The sequence below is a fragment of the Drosophila pseudoobscura genome, chromosome X (assembly GCF_009870125.1).
Source record: "Drosophila pseudoobscura strain MV-25-SWS-2005 chromosome X, UCI_Dpse_MV25, whole genome shotgun sequence".
NCBI lineage: Eukaryota > Metazoa > Arthropoda > Insecta > Diptera > Drosophilidae > Drosophila > Drosophila pseudoobscura.
In genome coordinates this window covers 32,164,768-32,185,003 of record NC_046683.1, presented here as the reverse complement: position 1 = coordinate 32,185,003, position 20,236 = coordinate 32,164,768, and the positions used below count along the sequence as shown (strand labels likewise).

At 46.7% G+C, this 20,236-nt stretch overlaps 3 protein-coding genes across 4 annotated transcripts; all 3 read right to left on the bottom strand.

The window, feature by feature from the left end:
- Positions 1 to 777: 777 nt before the first annotated feature.
- On the bottom strand, positions 778 to 4,872 carry LOC117184889 (uncharacterized). Of its 2 annotated transcripts, none has more exons than XR_004470354.1 (2): positions 1,605 to 4,872; positions 778 to 1,485 (listed from the first exon to the last, which is right to left on the bottom strand). XR_004470354.1 is itself a non-coding variant. In XM_033383990.1 (2 exons), the coding sequence occupies exons 1-2, from the start codon at positions 1,616 to 1,618 to the stop codon at positions 1,110 to 1,112; spliced, it is 390 nt and encodes a 129-aa protein (XP_033239881.1). In that variant the 5' UTR covers positions 1,619 to 2,769; the 3' UTR covers positions 778 to 1,109. The 2 variants fall into 2 exon arrangements, 1 of the variants encoding a protein (XP_033239881.1); XM_033383990.1 differs by having other exon boundaries at positions 1,605 to 2,769.
- A 6,340-nt stretch (positions 4,873 to 11,212) lies between these two features.
- LOC117184672 (uncharacterized) lies at positions 11,213 to 18,909 on the bottom strand. Its single transcript, XM_033383269.1, has 2 exons — positions 18,556 to 18,909; positions 11,213 to 11,887 (listed from the first exon to the last, which is right to left on the bottom strand). Exon 2 carries the CDS (start codon positions 11,867 to 11,869, stop codon positions 11,213 to 11,215), a length of 657 nt encoding a protein of 218 aa, XP_033239160.1. The 5' UTR covers positions 11,870 to 11,887; positions 18,556 to 18,909.
- On the bottom strand, positions 16,035 to 17,247 carry LOC117184671 (uncharacterized). Its single transcript, XM_033383268.1, has one exon. It carries the CDS (start codon positions 17,166 to 17,168, stop codon positions 16,035 to 16,037), a length of 1,134 nt encoding a protein of 377 aa, XP_033239159.1. The 5' UTR covers positions 17,169 to 17,247.
- Positions 18,910 to 20,236: the final 1,327 nt, after the last annotated feature.

The following is a 20,236-nucleotide window of genomic DNA, read 5'->3' as shown; positions in this document are numbered from 1 at the left end:
GACTAAGGTCTTCAATATTAGCTTGGACATTTAAAACATTCTTGAAATACGTTTCTAAGATGTTCAACCGATAGCGAAGCTCATCATTGCATATCGGGGTTTCCGATTTAGCATCTACCACAGATTTGATCCGAGTTATATTTCGTTTTATATTGCTCCGTTGGCGTTTTAAGTCTTCGAGCGTCGTCATTTTGTTGTGTAGTGTAATAACGCTGACACAGAACTAGAGCTTCCAAAAATAACAACAACAAAAATCGCAGCAAGCAGCAGCAGCTAGAGCACAAATCCAACGGTGAAAGCAAAAGCAAAAGTTCCAGCAGCGGCAACGAAAGCAAAACGAAAGTGAAGCAGTGGAATTCCAATAGAAAGAATGCGTTGATCGATGGACCAAAGCAGGTAGCTGCAAAGCGAACGAACCGAGAATGCAAGCGCCGTTGAATGCGTTGTGGGTGACAATCGAATGATAAAATTAAGCGAGAACGGCGAGATCAAGGCGAAGACAACGATCCCGCGATCTAGACGAACAATTCTGATACGGTTTTCGGAACTTTCGATTGCAGCTGCGAGACGAGCGAATGTTGTAATTGTTGCCTTTGTAGATTGCGATTAGTTTAATTGTTCACAGAAGAATTAACATAACACACATGCCCCACGTTGGGCACCAAAATGTTTGTACACGGAGTGTTTTCCGCATTAATGTTAATTCACGGATGGGGGTGTGTTAGTTTTTTCTGCAAACGAATCAAAGTCTATACAAGAAAGGGAAAAGTCGATCGATCCAGTTGAGTATTAGGGAATAACTATTTATTACAAATCTTACTGCTTGAGTACTGGGCATAAGAGAGAGAATACAGTGGTGAATTTAGTACAATTATGGTGAGAGTAAATACAAAAAGTGAGCGTAGGCTCTCTATTTTACGAGGGTCATTTGAATACTTGTTCCTTAAAGGAGTTTCACCGAACATCCCGGCCCCGTTGAAAGGACTGCTTTCAAACCACCGGAAGAATTGCCAACTTGTGTATTGGCCTGCAACATGTTCCATTTGCAGTGCGGAGGTGCACCACTCGTACAAGTCCATCCTTCCCAAGCACAGTAGACTGCACTCGGCCTAGTTTCCAGCGTAGCGGTGGCAGGTTGTCCTCATGGATGATGACCAACGTGCCCTCGGTGAGGTTCGTTGAGGGTGCTGTCCACTTCGTGCGCGATCGCAATTCGTTGAACTTGACAGCTTGATATTCTCGAGGGACCTTTCAGGTAGTGATCGCAATGATTCGCCAACCAAGAGATGACCAGCCGTGAGAGTGCTATAGTCATTTGGGTCTGACGAAAGCGGCGATAGCGGGCGCGAGTTGAGGATCGATTCTATCTCGACGACGACAGTGCTCAACTCTTCAAAGGTGAACCTGGTGTTGGCCAGCGTACGATTTAACAGCCCCTTTGCACTCTTGACTGCCGCTTCCCAAAGGCCTCCGAAATAAGGTGCCCTGGGGGGAATAAAATGGAAATTAATAAAGTCAGATGCGCAAAATTTATAGATTTCATCTTGGGTCTGCTTTAAAAACATAAACTTTTTTAGTTCCTGCAGTTGATTCGATGCCCCTACAAAGTTAGTGGCATTATCGCAGAAGATGTCTGTCGGCAGCTTACGACGACCTCCCATCCGTTTCAATGCGTTTAAGAACGCCTTTGTTGACAAATCAGAGACTACTTCGATGTGAACGGCCTTGGTGAGAAGGCAAACGAACACGGCTATGTATGCTTTTGTAGGTCCCTTTCCTCGAATGCGTAGATATGTGTTGATGGGTCCACAAAAGTCAACTCCACAGCGTTCAAAGGGTCGAGCAGGAGCGAGTCGCGTAGTCGGTAATGAGCCCATGAGTTGTTGTAGCAGCTTCGGTCTGTAGCGAACGCAGTGTACACAGGAGCGAACAATTCTACGTGCCAAGTCTCTGGCGTTAACGATCCAATACTCCAAACGAATGAGAGCGACTAGGGCTTAATGTCCAGCGTGATAGTTCCGAAGATGCAAATGGCGAATATAGTTCCATACAAATTAGGACTGACTAGGCAGCAGCAACGGATGTTTTTGACCGTCTTGTAGGTCTTAGTATTCCAAACGTCCACCAACCTTGATAAGTTCGAATCCGTTCACGACTTCTAAAAAGGGAGTAAGAAACTTTAAGCTGCTTTTTAATGGTTTTTGCTTCTGAAGTAAACGGATGTCCTCTACAAAATGAGTTTGTTGAATGTTCCAAATAAGGCAATGTGATGCAAAACGAAGTTCATCTGGCGTCGGTGAGGTTGTGGTAAACGTCGATTGCTTCCGACATCTCCTTATGAACCTAATCATCCAAGCAATGAGACGCAGACTGTGAGTGTACGAGCTAATATTATCGACGATGTTGAGGATATTATTTGTCTCGTGTACGGCAGCAAACAAACTTTTCCGATTCTCCGAGTTAACCACGTCCATGTCAATATCAAGTTTTCCACCAGTGGCGGGCCAGTTTAGTAAATCTTCGACTAGAAACGTAGGACCCGAAAACCATGGAGACTTAATCAACTCGCTCACGTTACAGCCTCGCGACAGAATATCAGCAGGGTTTTGATGTGTTGGCACATAGCGCCATTTTCCATCAGACGTTAAATCCTGAATATCGGACACTCGATTTCCAACAAAAGTCGATAAGGTGACTGAGTGTTGTTGCAGCCAATGCAATACGAGCTGTGAGTCGCTCCAAAAATAAGATGTGATAGTGTAATTACTGAATATGAATATTTGTTATAAAACTGAGAAAGTAGATGTGCGCCGCATAGTTCAAGCTTCGGAAGAGACTGTTTCTTCACTGGTGCTACTCTAGACTTAGAAGTGAACAATTTCACTGTGACCTGTCCAAGCGAATTCTCCGTGCGCACATAAACACAGCAGCCGTATGCCCGAATCGATGCGTCGCAAAATCCATGTATTTGAATGCTCCTAGTATCAGGCTGCAAACAAAAACGAGGTACCGCTAGTGACGACAGTGAATTCAGCGATTCCAAACACTTGCTTCAAGCGTGGCTTAAATTCTGGGGGACAGACTCGTCCCAGTCGAGTTTCAAAAGCCACAACTCCTGAAGAATGATCTTAGAGACAATGACTAACGGTGATAGCAGACCGATTGGATCGAATAGCGACGACGCAGTAGACAAAATTGTTCGTTTTGTGGTAGTGGGATAGACTTCCTTTGGATTAAATGTGAAACTAAATGCATCCCTTCGTTGATGCCAAGTTACGCCGAGTGTGCTGCTGACTGAGTTTTCTGAAATGTTTATTTCGTTGGTAGATTCGTCTTCAATCACGCCTGGATGATTTGAATGCCACTTGCATAATGGAAACTGACCACGAGCAAGAGTTGATGTGATTTCAGTTTTTAGTTTGAAGAGTCTATATCATCAGCCCCACACAAAAGGTCATCAACATAAAATGCAGTTTTAACAGCAGCAGTTTTAATGCAAACTACGAGTTGCGAGAAATGGGGCAGACGCAGTCCCATATGTCACTGTATTGAGTTGGTAGGTTTGAAGATCCGTATTTGGAGATGCTCGCAACAAAATGTACTGGAATTTTCTATCCTTCTCACTCACAAGTACCTGCCTGTACATTTTTGTGACGTCGGCTGTGATGCCGAACCTATGCATGCGGAACCGCAGCAATTGCAAGTACAACTCATCCTGAATGGTAGGGCCGACTAAAAGTAGATCGTTAAGTGACCTTTGAGATGTTGTACGGCAAGAGGCGTCAAAGACAACTCTGAGCTTCGTCGAGGTACTGCTTGGTTTCAGAACGAAATGGTGGGGTATATAATAATGCGGTTCTTCCAAGTTAAGATTCAGTACGAGGGACATATGGCCGAGAATTTCATATTCCTGCATGAACGAGATATACTGCGAGCGAATTTCCGGTAGACGAGCGAGACGTCTCTCAATGGCAAAAAATCGAGTTCGAGCTGTATCGAAGGAACTTCCAAGACAACTTGGATCTTCTTGAAATGGCAAGCGAACGACAATCCGCCCACTGGCATCCTGATGGGTTGTGTCCCTGAAATGGTCCTCACAGCGACGATGATTTGGGAGCATTCTAGCGCTTGGATCGACATTTGAGTCCACTTTCCATAATTGCTGCAAATGGTGGAATTGCTGCAAAGTCGCCAAGCACAATGGTGGCTGTCTGTTATATTGCCGCTGGTACCTCCCAGCAACAACCCAACCAAAAAGAGTCTTCTGCAAAGTGGGAAGATTTGGACCAATGCGAATCTGGCCAACAGCTAGAGCTCCATAGAAGGCTTCGGTCCCCAGTAACAAATCAATACGTTTAGTCCTATAGAACGATTCGTCAGCCAATGGATTGTTAGCTGGTAGGTTCCAATTCGATATGTCGATCTCATTATCTGGCTGGTAGGCAATATGGGATGTGATTCCAAACTGGAGAGTGAGCTGATAGCCGGAAGTACGTGACTTAATAGAGGTAGTCGTACGAGCCTTCAAACTAGTAAGGGAGTCTCCTATACTGCGAATTCCAATGTGGTGTTTTTCACGACGAAGGCGAAGCTTTTGTGCAAAGGTTTCGGTTACAAAATTAACCTGAGAACATGAATCAAGCAACGCTCTACCGAGTTTGTATTCACCTGTGGCATCCTTTACCAAAACCATAGCTGTTGCCAACAAAATTTGATCATCTGCTGCGATCTCCATATGAGAGTATGAAGCAGCTTGATGAGCCGTTTGCCAGGAGGGTTGCGCTGGTTGGAGTACCGGTTCAGTAGTTGAAGATTGTCCTGCTGATGATTGGGGTGGCTGATGCGGCTGAGAGTGATGCAAAGATGAATGATGATTCCGATTACACTCTTTATTAATGACTTGCCTTCAGTAATAACATACTCTCGAGTACTTATGTATGCGGATGATGTTAAACTCTGTGTCCAGTACAAGGACATTTCATTTCATTCTCGCTTGCAATCCGATCTCAATAGCTTTCAGTCATGGTGTTGTGCAAACTTGTTACACCTTAATGCCTCGAAATGCAAAGTTATGACATTTCATCGTTCTAACCCTTTGTTAGCTCCCTACACCCTATTTGGGGGTTCTCTTGAGAGAATTACCCTGGTGGATGATCTGGGTGTTATGTTAGATCCCAAGTTAAAGTTTTCCGAACACATTTCTACCATGGTAAATAAGGCCATGGGCGTGCTTGGGTTTATAAAGAGGTGGTCTCTCTAACAAAGACTCTCTATACCTCGCTTGTTCGTCCGATCTTAGAATACGGCTCCTGTGTATGGTGCCCTTAGTACAAAGTACACCAGGACCGTATAGAATCAGTACAGAAAAACTTTTTACTCTTTGCTCTGCGGGGCCTTAACTGGGATGCGGGTGTAAGACTCCCATCTTACTCTAGTAGACTATTATTAGTAAACCTCCCATCCTTAGTTAACCGTAGAAAAATGCTTGGTGTGATATTTATGCACAACTTGATCAGGGGTGACATAGACAGCCCTGATCTGTTGAGCCGCATAAACTTCACGATTCCTATTAGACTGACTAGAAACTTTATACCGTTGTTCCTTCCACTTTGTAGATCGAATTCCTTGCATGAATAGGGTCTTATGCTCGGATTATAATTCCCTCTACCATATTATATCCTCCACTAATTCTCTTCCTCTTATTAAATTACTAATCCTTACACACCTTTCTAGTAATTAGTAATTGTAGTGGTATTTGTATTTTGTATTTTATTGCATGCTTAATTTCTTAATAAGTTTAGTGCTAATTTTCCTCGAAGGTTAGTCTAATATCTATCTTTCTTGCATGCTCGCGTTTGGTTCGGCTACGCACCGCGCGTCATGCGGCAGCGTCCCTCGGTCGGTTGGGCGGAAGGAAGGCTGCGTTTTGCCTGGGATCCGCGCGTAACAGCCTTCTGCTGGTGTCACACGGGCCACTTGACGGTGCAGTAATTGCATCGCCTCTTGATAGATGCAGTCATTGCATGTCAACGTCCAATATAACAAAAAAATGAATGCCTAAGAGGTATACTCTAAACTTGGTTAACGCTTCTATTACTGCCAAAATCTCTAATTCGTAACTGCTATATTTCCGCTGTGCATCAGTAGTCTTTTTGGACATATAATAGACCGGGTGTAGCTGGCGATTTCTGTAATAGAACTGCACCAAAACCATCAATTGATGAATCTGTGTGTACTTCTGTATCGTAAGTCTGATTATATATATTCAATACTGGGTTCTCCGTCAGCAGTTTTTTAAGATATTAACGGCATTCTCTTCATATACATCAAATTTAAATTTTGTCTTGTTCTTTGTCAACTCCGTTAAAGGTCTAGCAATGCCTGCATAATTCGGGATAAACTTTCTAAAATACCCAGTCAGTCCCAAGAAACTCTCTACTTGTTTGAGTGATTGTGGCATTTTAAACTTTGATACGGCATCTATTTTTTCTGTTGAAGGATAAATCTTACTGTTTTCAATTATATGACCAAGAAATTGAATACGGGTCTTCAGAAAGTGGCATTTTTATACCCGATACTCAAAATGAGTATTGGGGTATATTAGATTTGTGGTGAAAGTAGATGTGTGTAACGTCCAGAAGGAATCGTTTCCGACCCCATAAAGTATATATATTCTTGATCAGCATCAATAGCCGAGTCGATTGAGCCATGTCTGTCCGTCCGTCTGTCCGTCTGTCCGTCCCCTTCAGCGCCTAATGCTCAAAGACTATAAGAGCTAGAGCAACGATGTTTTGGATCCAGACTTCTGTGATATGTCACTGCTCCAAAAATATTTCAAGACTTTGCCCCGCCCACTTCCGCCCCCACAAAAGTCGAAAATCTGTGGCATCCACAATTTTGACGATACGAGAAAACTAAAAACGCAGAATCGTAGAAGATGACTATATCTTACAGAGTGCAAAATCTGAACCAGATCGTATAATTATTATAGCCAGAATCACGAAAACAATTTCACTCTTTCTCGCTCTGTCTCACTCTAACACACAGGTTTCATGGTCGGTTTTGCCAATTGCAAAATATGAGTTCAAGGATCTAAGAACCCATAAGAGCTAGAGCAACCAAATTTGATATCCACACTCCTGTGATATCGGACCTTGACCGTTTCGTGTCCAAATTTCTCCACACCCCCTTCCGCCCCCGCAAAGGACGAAAATCTGGGGCAACCACAAATCTCAGAGACTATTAAGGCTAGAGTAACCAAATTTGGTACACACACTCCTTTAAGATGTCACTATAAAACGTATATCTCAAAATTTCGCCCCACCCCCATCCGCCCCCACAAAGAACGAAAATCTGTGCCATCCACAATATTGCACATTCGAGAAAACTAAAAACGCAGAATCATAGAGAATGACCATATCTATCCGGTTGCTGAATTTGGATCAGATCAGGTCATTTTTATAGCCAAAAGGAACAAACCAATTTTCACTGGCTACGCAGCGCCCGACGTCACGCTCAGACTGATTTTTTGTCTCTCTCGCACACACTCTTTGTCGTGTCGCTTAATATTAGCGCCATCTGCCGGAGGAGAGCCATACTGACTTAGTATCGGGTATAACTGTAGAGTTGCGGTGTCCGCAGCAACTCACAACGTTCCCCCTCGTTTTATGTTCAATTCTAGGCCAAAATCTTTGCATGTTTCGATAACTTCCTTTAGATTCTTCATAGCTTCTTGTTCTGTCTGTGCTGGAATAATCACGTCATCAACGTAGGGTAAAGCAATACCTTTGCTGGACAGATGTCGAAATATCGCATTGACGTGCCGCTGAAAAACTCCTAGTGAATTTGAAAATCCAAACGGGACTCTCAAAAATTGATATTGGCCTCGCTGAGTTACAAACGACGTGTACTTCCGACTAGATTCAGAAACCGGCACATGAAAAAACGCATTCTTAAGATCAATCGTGCTGAATATCTTGGCCTCTTGCAATCAGTCTAGTTGATCTTCAATAAGCGGCAAAGGAAATCGGTCTTTGACAGTTACCTTATTGATCCTCCTGTAATCAACACAAACCCTTGCCGAACCGTCTCGCTTTTTAACAAGGACTATTGGACTTGTAAACTCCGATGTAGATTCTTCGATAATGTCATTTTTAAGCCACTCTTCAATCTGTTCATCGACGATACGCGTTTCCGTAAACGCCATTCTGCGCGGACGCGAAAATATAGGAGACTCATCTTTTAATACGATACACATCTCTACATTTGTTGTTTTAGATTTGTTTGGCACATAATTGTCTATAAGTTCGCGTACTTCTTTTTTGGCAGATTCACTTGCTGCTTCATTAATGTCAATCACGTCATTGTCAATTTCCGCACAAATTTTCATTATATTTAGTTCGTCCCCGCTCGACATATTGCGCACTTGAAGTCCGTTTCTATTAAAAACGATTTCCGCCAGTAAACACAGTTCTTCTCCAATAATTAGCTTCACGTCGATAAGTCTGGTTGGTACTACATAAAAATCTAACAAGAATTCACCATCGTCAATTACAACAGCGTGTTTAAAATGTCCAACTGGTTTTATCCTATCAGAGTCACAATCGTCAAATCCAATAAGAACAATTGTACAGCTTTCCAACTTCGGCTTGCCAAACTCGCGATAAAAGTCTTCCCGCATAACGTTGAACTTGCTGCCCGTATCAAAAAGCGCGATACACTTTTTATTTTCAAATGCGACTTCTTTGTGTGTGATATCGGGTTTTGGCTGCAATCTACGCGTATTTACTGACGTTGCACCAAACTTTTCAATTTTACAATCTTTAGAAATATGCCCGAATTGATTGCATTTGAAACACTTTCGACCTTTATCTTTATTTTGACAGTTACTCGATAAGTGACCTTTACCACCGCAATTATAACTTTTCACTTCTTTCTTATCATCTTTGTTCATGCTTTGACTTTTTTTGTCGGTTTCTTTTATATTGATTTCATTTCGCTTCGACTTCTCTTTTTCCATTTGATTTTCTTTTTCCATAATTGTTTTATAGCACTTTAATTTTTCTTTAAACTGATTTATATTTGTTGCGCCGTACAAAATTGTCTTATTCACACCTTTTCCATCTATGCCGTCAATCAAATATTGGATAAACGTGTCGTCTGCAATACTTCCTCGTGATGCAATGTCTTTCATTTTGTAGAAATATTCGAATACACACTCATTGTTGCCTCGTTTCGTTTGCGCGAGTTGCTCATGAATTTTCTTGCTGGTTACATTCGACTTAAATTCTGACAATAATGCCTGCTTGAGGGAATTCCATGAATTCAAACCTCTTTCACTCAATACAAACAATTTCGCGATTCCTTTTAGAGCTTTTTTGGCGAACAAAAACCTTTGGAAATCATTCCATTTCATTAGTGTCGCCTGTTCCTCGTATTCTGTTATCCACACTTCGACTGGAATAGTATTAGTGCCGTCGAAACTTTGAATGCTGTCGTCATATCTCTCTCCACTATTTGTTTGTATGTTGTAGCGTGTCTTCTTTGTTCTGTGTCTTCGTTTTTCCCTGCAATGTTTTCTATGTTGGCATGGTCTGCCGTCTCAAACGAATTGTTGCTATCCTTTTCTTTTTCATCATCATCCTCTTCATCCTCAGTTTCGTCGTTGCTTGTTTCATCATGCGCTAGCAGGGTCATCGAACGCAAATTGCAAAACACATGCAAGAAAAGGTCCTCACTAGTATAACTGATTCCCAACACATTGCATATAGCCACAAGATCACTATGTGTTATATTATTTACTGCGTATTCCTTCTTTGCTTTGTACCTCTCATCATTTTCGTCGTAGAGGAAGCCAGAAAATTCGCGTAATCTTTTTCGGTTGATTCTGTCTCCCTCGGCCTCGAACACGAATTTATGCAGTGCCGCTATGCACTCTTTCTTGCTCGAGCGTAGATTTTCACATATTAAATCGTTTAAATACGGCATTGTGGGGGAAAAAAATTTATATTTTCGTTTCTTCTTCAATAGTAACCACTTTTAATTCATTCCCGGAGGAGCGCCCAAAATGTGGGGTTTTTATTTACTTTAGGTTTAATAATTAATTTCTATTTAATGTTTGATAAATTTAGGATAAATGTATTCTTTATTCTGCGTAGTTTTATTCTTCTTCTCTGCGGCCGTCGTCGTTTTTGCGTCTTTTCGGTACCGCCGTCGTTTTATTTCTCTGCTTGTCTCTTCCTTGCTCGTCTTCTTCTTCCTGATGGCATAATCGTTGTTCGTCGTTCTTTTTAGTGATGGGATCATCGTTGCTCGTCGTCTAGGGATCTTATCTTCATTTGGTATTTTGTGTGGTACACCAACCCACATTCGGCCATTCTGATTAAGCATTCGACCCGAATGCGTCGTCGTCGTCGTCGTCATTGCCAATGGACCATGGCTTCATGTACTCCGCGCACGATGAGGTATTCTTTGGGCCATCGCAGTTTCCGACTTTCTGAACATCATACGCATTGTTATGTTTGACTCCAACAACTTGGTAGGGTCCCAAAAACTTTGCTTTTAATTTCAGGCCACTACCAAACTGTGTACGTTTGATGGCAACCAAGTCACCAATATTATATCGTCTTGCAGGTTTTCGTCGTAGATTATACGTCTTCTTATTTTCGTTCTGAAGCTTCACAATTTGAGCCTTTGCCTTTGTTTGTAGTGGAGCGGATCGAGGATCAATTATCCAACGGCGAGGTGTATGTTCCAATATAAACTCCAAGCAGCCGTCACAGAAAGGAAAGGCCGATGGGTTTCGTTGTGTGTATATATATGTATTGTTCACGTAGTTATTGGGTATTCGCGCGGAAACTGTCTATTGCTGGCCTGAACATCCTCCCCCCCCCTTGCAGGATTGCAAAGTATAATGGGGTGGCCTATGGCTGGGTGCACGCCCCCGACACGATCCATCCAAAAACGGTGCTCTGGGCCACCGGCAGGCCGTCCTCACGCGCAAGGAACCCGGGCTGGATCACCTTCGGGTAGACATCTGCTCCCAAGATGAGCGAGATTGTCGCCGGTCGATGGAATTGTTCATCGGCAAGCCTCAGGTCACCGAAACGCGCCCGCACGGAATCGCTCAGCTGTCGGATAGGCGTGCGGATGCGCACACGGGGCTCGACCTTGAGCATCGTCTCCAACTGGAAGTCGCCCATTTTGGCGCGGATCACCGCCGTACACACTTTCTCGTCCCCACACAAGTGGTGGGCAACTTGAAGGCGCTGGCCAAGGAGTCGTCAATACAGCTCACCGGCGTGCATGGGTAGATGAGCGCCGCCGTCTCGAAGTTTTTGGAACCCGTATCCAAGACCACCAGCGCCGTCGGGAGTATGATGAGGCTTCGATGTTGTAGAAGTGAGTCGACGGATGGTGCCGGGGGCCCTGCCACGGGGCGGCTCACGGGGAGACGCGGGCGGCGGTCGGCGTGGGCCGACGTGGATGGCGACGATGCAGCCGAGGCTGAGCGGGCTGGACGCCGAGGTCGGCGTTTGACGTGGGGCGCTGTAGATGGCGACGATGCTCCTGAGGCCGAGCGGACTGGACGACGAGACGAGGGTATGTGGAGTAGAGTGTGGTGGTTTTTGCCACACACCCGGCACAGCCCGCCACTGCGACAATCCTGGCCGGAGTGTTGGTGGGCCAGGCAGTTCCCGCAATATTTGTTAATGAGGACAGCTCGGAGTCTCTTCTCAGGGCTCAGGCGAAGGAAATGGTGACAGGTCCGTAGCGGATGAATTCCTCGGCAGACCCGGCAACGGTACGAGTTGATCCCTCGATCACGCCGGCTCTCCGTGGTGCGGCTGGCGCGGATCCGTGGGGCCATGTCTGGATGAGGATGGAACTAGGATGGAATAGAGAAGTCGAAGAAGTATTAGTACGTTATTGTTGGTTGGAACTACGGGGTTCTACTGGCAGGAGAACGACCTTGACAATCGGTCTTTTGAGGGTACCGCGGGCAGTAAGGATATCCACCACACGGACCCTGTCGTCGGCACCGGGATACACGGAAGTTATCCTTCCGAGCCGCCATTCGTTGGACGGCAGGTTATCCTCCTTGATGACTACCATATCGCCAACCTGCAGATTTGGCGTCGGCGTCTGCCACTTAGTCCGCTTGTGGAGCTCCTTGAGGTATTCCTCCTTCCACCTTTGACAGAACTGTTGGTTGAGGGCCTTCAAATGCTGCCACCGATTGATGATCGAATTAAGGTTCCCCTTTATTTCGGGCTCGGCCGTACTCATTAAGGGCCCCCCAATAAGGAAGTGCCCGGGAGTGAGGGCTAGCAGCTCCGTCGGATCATCGGACATCGGTGAGAGCGGCCTGGAATTGAGGCACGCTTCAATCTTCGCGAGCAGCGTAGAAAGCTCTTCAAACGTATACCTCCGAGTGGACGTGGCCTTGTAGAAGAGAGGTTTGAAACTCTTCACTCCGGCTTCCCATAGGCCTCCCATATGTGGAGCTCCTGGTGGGATGAAGCGCCACGAAACCCGCTGATGGCTATACGCATCAGTCACCGAGTCCTTAAACGCGTCAAGGAAGTCACTGGAAAGCAGGGTTGCTGCACCAACGAAAGTTTTTCCATTATCTGAATGGATACGCTGTGGACATCCGCGCCTTGCGACGAAACGAGCGAAGGCGGCGAGAAATTTTTCGGTGGTGAGGTCTGACGTGGGTTCTAAATGTATCGCCTTTGTGGAAAAACACACGAATACGCACACATACCCCTTCGTGATCAGACATGCTCTCCCTGTATAGTTCCGTATTTCGAAAGGACCCGCGTAATCAATCCCTGTATGCGTAAACGGTCTGGAAAAGGACGACCGCTCGGTTGGGAGATCTCCCATCATTTGGGTTTGCAACCTTCTTTTGTGAATAACGCAGACCTTGCAGGAGTTCACAACCCCCTTCATAAGCCTTTGAACCTTTGGAATCCAATACTTTGATCGAATGAGGCGCACCATCAATTGGCTGCCGCCATGAAGAGTTATCCGGTGTGTAAATTGCGCGAGAAGGCGAGACAATCGACAATTATATAGGAGAATGATTGGATGTCGTTCGTCGTATCTTAGCACTTCAGAGCCTGCGACACGGCCGCATGCTCTGATCAACCCATGGCGGTCTAGGAAAGGGTTCATGTTCAGGATAGAACTTGACCTTGGCGTTGGCCGCTTACCGCTTAGGCAGCGATACTCCTCGGGGTATTCTCTACGCTGCGTCTCTAGGATAAGAGTTTTTTCAGCTTCGGTAATTTCGCCGCTCGTAAGATGGCCCTTTTGCGCGGTGGCTAACTTCCGGCAGCGCTTGGTGAAGCGCAGGATATATGCACGGACTCGTAGAGCTCTCTCCAGATTGGAGAATCGTTCGAGGAAGTCTTCGGCTGGGTTGAGTGCGAAATGGGCTTTTACAGTTCGCTGCTCTAAGGTCATAACGGGGGAGTTATTAACTGGTGCCGGCCATTGATCTCGGCCCTTCTGCAGCCAAGTTGGTCCGTGCCACCAGAGTTGGTTATCCACCAACTCCTGTAACGGCACGCCTCTGCTGGCTAAGTCCGCGGGGTTCTGTTCGGATGGAACGTGACACCACTTCTCAATATCGGTCGCTTGAGATATCCTAGTCACTCGGTTGGCCACGAACGTGGTCCAGTGACACGCGGGCTTTGCCAGCCAGGCGAGGACTATGGTGGAATCGGTCCAGCAATAGCAGCTCGTACTTGCTGTTGGCATATTCAGCAGGATAGCCGCCGCCATTTCGGACAAAAGCACTGCCCCGCAAAGCTCTAACCGGGGGAGCGACACGGTTTTCACGGGTGCGACTCGCGTTTTCGCTGTGAGAAGCTGCACCTCGACCAAACGGTCAACCTCAATGCGGACGTAGATGGCGGCACCGTAAGCCCTCTCGGATGCATCGCAGAACCCATGATGTTCGACTTTTACCGCTGGCCGGGAGCCGACCCATCTTGGAATATGGATTTGGTCGAGAGCGGAGTAGCTCCGCAGGAAACTTTGCCAGCGCTGGCGCATCTCGCTTGGAAGCTCATCGTCCCATCCCAGGTCCTGCAACCAGATTTCTTGCATGAAGATCTTGGACCGAACAATGAATGGGGCCAACCACCCCGCGGGGTCGAACAGCCTTGCGATCTGGGACAGAACTGCTCGCTTGGTGTATGACGACTCAGGCGCTAACTCGGGAGGGACAAAAAAAAACTCGTCTGAAGTCGCTTTCCAGCGAATCCCGAGAGTCTTAGCCGTGCTCTCTTCCTCCATCTCCAGAAAATCTGTGTGGAGACGATGAGCACTCGGAATTCCTGCCAGAATAGCTTTGTGGTTTGAAGTCCACTTCCGCAGCGGAAAACCTGCAGAGCTAAGTGCGGCCTGCAACTCGCGGATCGTTAGTCGAGCCTCATCGGTAGAATCCGCTCCGGCTAGGACATCGTCGACATACATGAATGATCGGATAATGCGACTTGCTTTCGGAAATCTGGACTGGACGTCGCTTGCTAGCTGTTGCAACACTCGGATGGCAAGAAAAGGAGCGCAATTGACTCCGAAGGTTACGGTCTTAAGTTCATAGTCGCGGGCGAGTCCCTCCTTGTTTCGAAATAATATTCGCTGGAAAGGGGTGTGTTTCGGGTCAACCCAAATTTGGCGATACATCTTGGTGATGTCCGCGCTGAAAACGTACCGGAAATAACGCCACTTCAGGATCTGGAGGGTCAAGTCAGATTGGAGGACCGGGCCGGCGTGCAGAAGATCATTCAAACTCACACCGTTGGTCGACGGGCTGGATGCGTTAAATACCACGCGGACCTTCGTGGTAGTGCTCTCAGGCTTGAAGACAGCGTGGTGCGGAAGGTAGTAGGTTGAGGACCCATGAGTCGGAGGAACTTCTGTCATATGTTCAAGCTCTAGGTATTCTTGGATTACGGTGTCGTACTGCTCTTGTAGGGGACCGTTTCTTTTCAAGAGATTTTCGTTTCTTAGGAACTGGGCCAGCGCGGCTGCCCTTGAATACCCCAGATCTGATCCGAGATGATCTGGGTTGCAACACGGTAACGTGACGACGTATTTCCCGCTTGGCGTTCTTGACGTAGTTCGGAGGAAATTGCTTTCGCAGTACGAATCCGACTCGCTTTCTATTTTAGTAGGAATGTCCTCCACCTCCCAAAACTTTGTGAGGAGTTTGTCCAACGGAGTCTCTAGCTCGGTGGAAATTTGCGTGGAGAAGGATGCGACCCGGCCTTGTACCGTGTTTGGCACTGGGCCTGTAAGAACCCACCCGAAAATGGTTTCCTGTTCGAGGAGAGATCCACAGATGTTCGTCTGTGAGCCGCTCAAGAGGATGGATGGAAGGATGTCGGCACCAATCAGGACATCTATTTGTGAGCTTTCGTAAAATGTCGGGTCTGCCCATGGCAGGTTCGGCAAGTCTCGCAACGAGTGTTGCGGGATCGGATGGGAGGGAAGGCTGCCTGATAGTTCCGGCAGGACATAGGCTGTGGCGTCCAATAGTAAGCCCGGCTTAGTCGGGGAACGGATGGAAAAATGGAAGAGTTTCTTGGACTGAGCGGATATTGTCTGATTGAGGCCCGAGACCTGTGCCTGGGCGAGTCGGAATGGCAACTTAATGATCTGGAAGAGACGTTCCGTAATGAACGTCGCCTCGGAGCCCGGGTCGATTAGAGCGCGGGCGCGAAAATTTGTCCCCAAGTGGCAAATATTAATAATAGCCGTGCCTAGGAGTACCGCCCTCTTGCCGGAGGCGAAATAGTTCTGAACGCTAGGCTGAGCTTCGGCAGGAGTCGGAAGTGGTACGGAATTGGGCACGGATTGGCTGGAAACTGGAGTGCCACGGTGCAGCAGCGTATGATGCCGGTCTCCACACGTGTTTCAGTTGTGGGCGCTTTGGCATTCACGAATCTGGTGACCTCTTGCGAAACAGTTTAATCAAAGCATCTTTTGCTTAATATAGCTGGAGCGAGCATCATGTCTCATCTGAAGGAATTGAGGGCATACCCGGATCGGATGGTTCTCTTTGGAGCAAAGATCACACGCTCTCCGCTTCGGATCCACAGTTGTTCCGAAAGAGTGAACCCGCCTTGCAACAGGGCTCTCTTGGGAACGGAAAGGGTTGGGATGCCCTTTGACCTCTCTGACATGGGTAGACTCGCCCTGGAGTGGGCCTGAGTCTCCATGCCTGGATGGCCGTCCTCGGTCACCTCGAGAGACAGGTACCGCTCCGCCAGGAACTTGTCCATAGCGTGCCAGGTGGGAATTTCGGACTTGTTTGTCACGGACTGCTCCCAAAGCTCCAAAGTCGTTTTCGGCAACTTCGCGGATATGAGGTACACTAACACTCCGTCAGCGAAAATGCTGTCTGTGGAGACCTCGGAGTTGTTGAGTGTCGTAAGGCACTTGTGGACGGCCCTCTGAAGCTCTTTTAGCGCTGCAGCTGACTCGGTGCGGATTTGGGGCAGACTGAAAAGGATCTTCAGCTGGGCTTTGAGTATCAGCCTCTTGTTTTGGAAACGCTCACGGAGGGCGCTCCATGCGGACGCGAACCCTTCGTTCGTGAGTGGAGCCTGTGCCACTATGTCGTGGGCCTCACCGCTTGTTTTTTTGTTGAGGTGGAACAGTTTTTCTACTGGAGCCAACCTCGGGTTCTCTATATATATGGCGGTGAACAGGTCTCGGAACGTGGGCCACTGCTGATAGTCCCCACTGAAAACTTCAGTGTCACATGGAGGAAGACGGCAACCGCCGGACGTCGGCACTTGAACGGCCAGTTGAGGCGTGTGAGGGACAGTCGGGGGTTCGAGCTGATCGTTCAGTTCGGCAAGGCATTGCGCGTAGACCGCGTAGCAGTCATCGTACATCCCCTGGACGTCAGCTACCCCCTCTGGATCTACTTCCGTTATCGCCTCCACACAGGCCTCGAACTCCGCGTCCACCTTCGCCCACAGGCTTCGGAGTTGATCTCGCTGGACTTGGGAGAGCGAGCGGGTTGGTGTGCTAGCATCTGGAGCGCTGAGCTTCTGGTCGAAGCGTGTCAGTCTGCTTGCAGCCAAGGCAAACTTAGACCGTGCGGAACTGGCGGCCGATTGGGCCATAGTGCTCGGAACCATGCGAGGGACGACCGAGGGGAGCAACAAGGCCTCAAAGGCATGTGGTGCGTGAGCCCTGGACGTGGTCGGACCTCGCTCAGTTGGGCCGGACGGGAAGATGTGGGCGTAGCGATTGAGCCGTTGGATCTGGGTGGATGGGTTAAACTCAGCGAACTCACCCGCTTAAACTTCTTGCGAGATTTCTTCTCACCAGTGGGCATGGTTGGCTGATGGATTTGCGATAACGCGTATCAGAGTCGCAAAGCAGGTGAGCGGAAATGGAGAAGTGGAAGTTTTGAACGACGAACCGTGGATATGTGGCCTTGGCGGAATTTATCGCGAGTATTTATATAGTAGAAGTCGGGCACCGTGGCCGGAATATAAATATAAAATACTACGATCAAATACAAAAAAAAAATGTCCAACCAAGAGCGACTAATGGATGAGCAATGATATTGATGCACAAGGTCCCCCTATATAGAGTCGGTTGCAAACCGAATGTTCAAAACAATATACCCTTGAAAAACAGGGTAGCGCGTCACTTGGCGTTCCGTTACGGTCAAGCGCGGCACCGAAAAATATTCTCCCACCAACAAAAACGCAAGCAAACGGTGGAGAAGCGAAAGCGAAAGGAAAAATGAACAGAATGCGTCGCTGCTGTTGCTTGTATGTGTGTGCGTGTATGGGTGTAAGTGCTAGGTACCGTGGCTTGGATTAACGACCCCCCCTTTTGACGAGATTGAAACAACGGGTAAAAAAAAAACGGAGTAACCGTTTTATATACAATACAATACAATATATGTATGTATATACAGATGTGCAAGAGTTGTTAGTTGAAAATGCGTGCGCATATGTAAGATGATATGTATGGAGTCGTGTTTTATTTTTATTGGCAATATAATGAGTTAAATAAAGATTGGTTGTGATTTGTGATTTGTTATTCTATATTCTTTAAAACAAACGAAAGAACTATAACCCGTTGAGCATGCACGGAATGAACAACAAATTAATTGCAAGAATATGTCTTTTTGTTTGTTGCCAGCCGCTTGGATTGCGTTGCTTACACATACATATGTACATATGTATGTATGTTGGTGTGCATGTGCAGTTGTCAGCAGCGAAAGCTCAGCTGGTAGCTGGGAGCGGTAGGAATATGATTTACAGACAGCTATATATTAATGTGGGCACTGGATCGGAGGAGGAACGCAGGAGCTAGCTCGGATCAAATTAAACCTTTGGAGAAATAGGAGGCCACAACCGTTGGCAGAACGAAGTATGGTTTAATTTGGAGCTAGAGCGAGAAAGGCATATATGTACATATGCCGCGGGCACTCGGACTGGGATGGGAAACTCGCACAAAATCACTGCACTGGTGTTGGGCACAATCGAAGGGTTGTACTTATCTTACACTTGGAGCGATCCGCCGATGCTGGCTGGGGTGAGCTTCTCCTTATGGGGAAGGCGAAGATCCGGCTCGAAGGACCAATGTTTGTAGTGGAGCGGATCGAGGATCAATTATCCAACGGCGAGGTGTATGTTCCAGTATAAACTCCTAGCAGCCGTCCCAGAAAGGAAAGGCCGATGGGTTTCGTTGTGTGTATATATATATATTGTTCACGTAGTTATTGGGTATTCGCGCGGTATGTCGACAGGTTGAAGCGGGGGTGAAAACGTAACTGACTCTCTATGCCTTATGCTCTATGCTTTATGCTGCCTTTGTGCTGCGGTGAGCGCCGTGTGGATCGTGGATTGTGAATCCGAGCGCCCCTCCGAGCGCGCGACCGCGAGCCGGGACCGAGGCGCGCGGAGCCGGCACAGTGCGCGGAAACTGTCTATTGCTGGCCTGAACAGCCTTTGCTCTTAGGTCGCTGCGTTCGTCGTTACATATAGTTGCTGCTTCTTTGTTGATCAATTGCCGTATTTGGAGGTCTTCTTTTGTCCGCATCTTGACTCCAACTAGCATTTCAAAGGGTGTCGTATCAATGCTTCTCGTAAATGTTGAATTTACAGCTTGTTGAACTTTGCTGACATGCCTGTACCATTTCGTGGGGTCGTCGATACTCAGTTTTGAGAGCACTGAAATTATGATTGCATTAAGTCTCTCAACTTGACCATTTACTCTCGGTAGTCCTGTCGTCGTCTTCACCAGCTTAATCCCTTCGTCGTCACAATACTTAACAAAGTCTTGCGAGGTGAAAGCGGAGCCCTTATCCGAGATTATAAACGCTGGATTACCAAATGTAATGCTTTGACTGATAAGCTTCGCAATAACCTCATTTGCGGTAGTCGATTTCGTGGGATACAGCCAGCAATACTTCGTGAATGAGTCTATAACTGCAAAGATATATTTGTAGTCCTTGTGCGTCGAATCCAGAGGTCCCAAAAAGTCAATATGATAAGTGTATAATGGAACGTCTTCTTTCTGGAGTGGGTGTAGTAGCCCTTCCTGCTTGCCTCTCTTTCGGTTCATCAAAATACATGGAATACAGCACTCAATATATTTCTTGATCTTCTCTTCGACATTTTGTATGTAGAATTCTCTACAAATCAAATCCTTCGTCTTCTTTGCTGCAAAATGACCTCTATCATGTGCACGGCTGATAATTTGTTTCTGCATGTCATTGGGTACCACCATAAGTTCCTCGTACTGTACAAGTCTATATAGCATACCAGATTTCAGGAAATAATCGTCGTAAGTCTTCTGTTCGTCGTTCAGAATTTGTTTAATAGCCTTAATCTTTTCATCTTTCGACTGTGCATCTTTTAAAGCGATGCTTATGCTGTCTTCAGTTATCATCATGATTGGGTAGCGGCTGAGAGCATCGACATGCTTCATTCTAGTTCCTGACCGATGTTCCACAGCATAATCGTACTCCTGCGGGAAAAAAATCCATCGCGCCACCCTAGTGCATAAGTTTTGTTTCTCCAGCGTCTTTGCAAAAGCATTGCAGTCTGTTATCAGTTTATCCCTACTTTCGAGGTGTCGCTAGACATAGGACCAACTGTATTGGATCGGTCGAGTAGACTACCTGAACGTGTCCGCTGCTTTCGTAAAGCCGAGTTTGCGAAGCTTAATAACCTAATTAGGG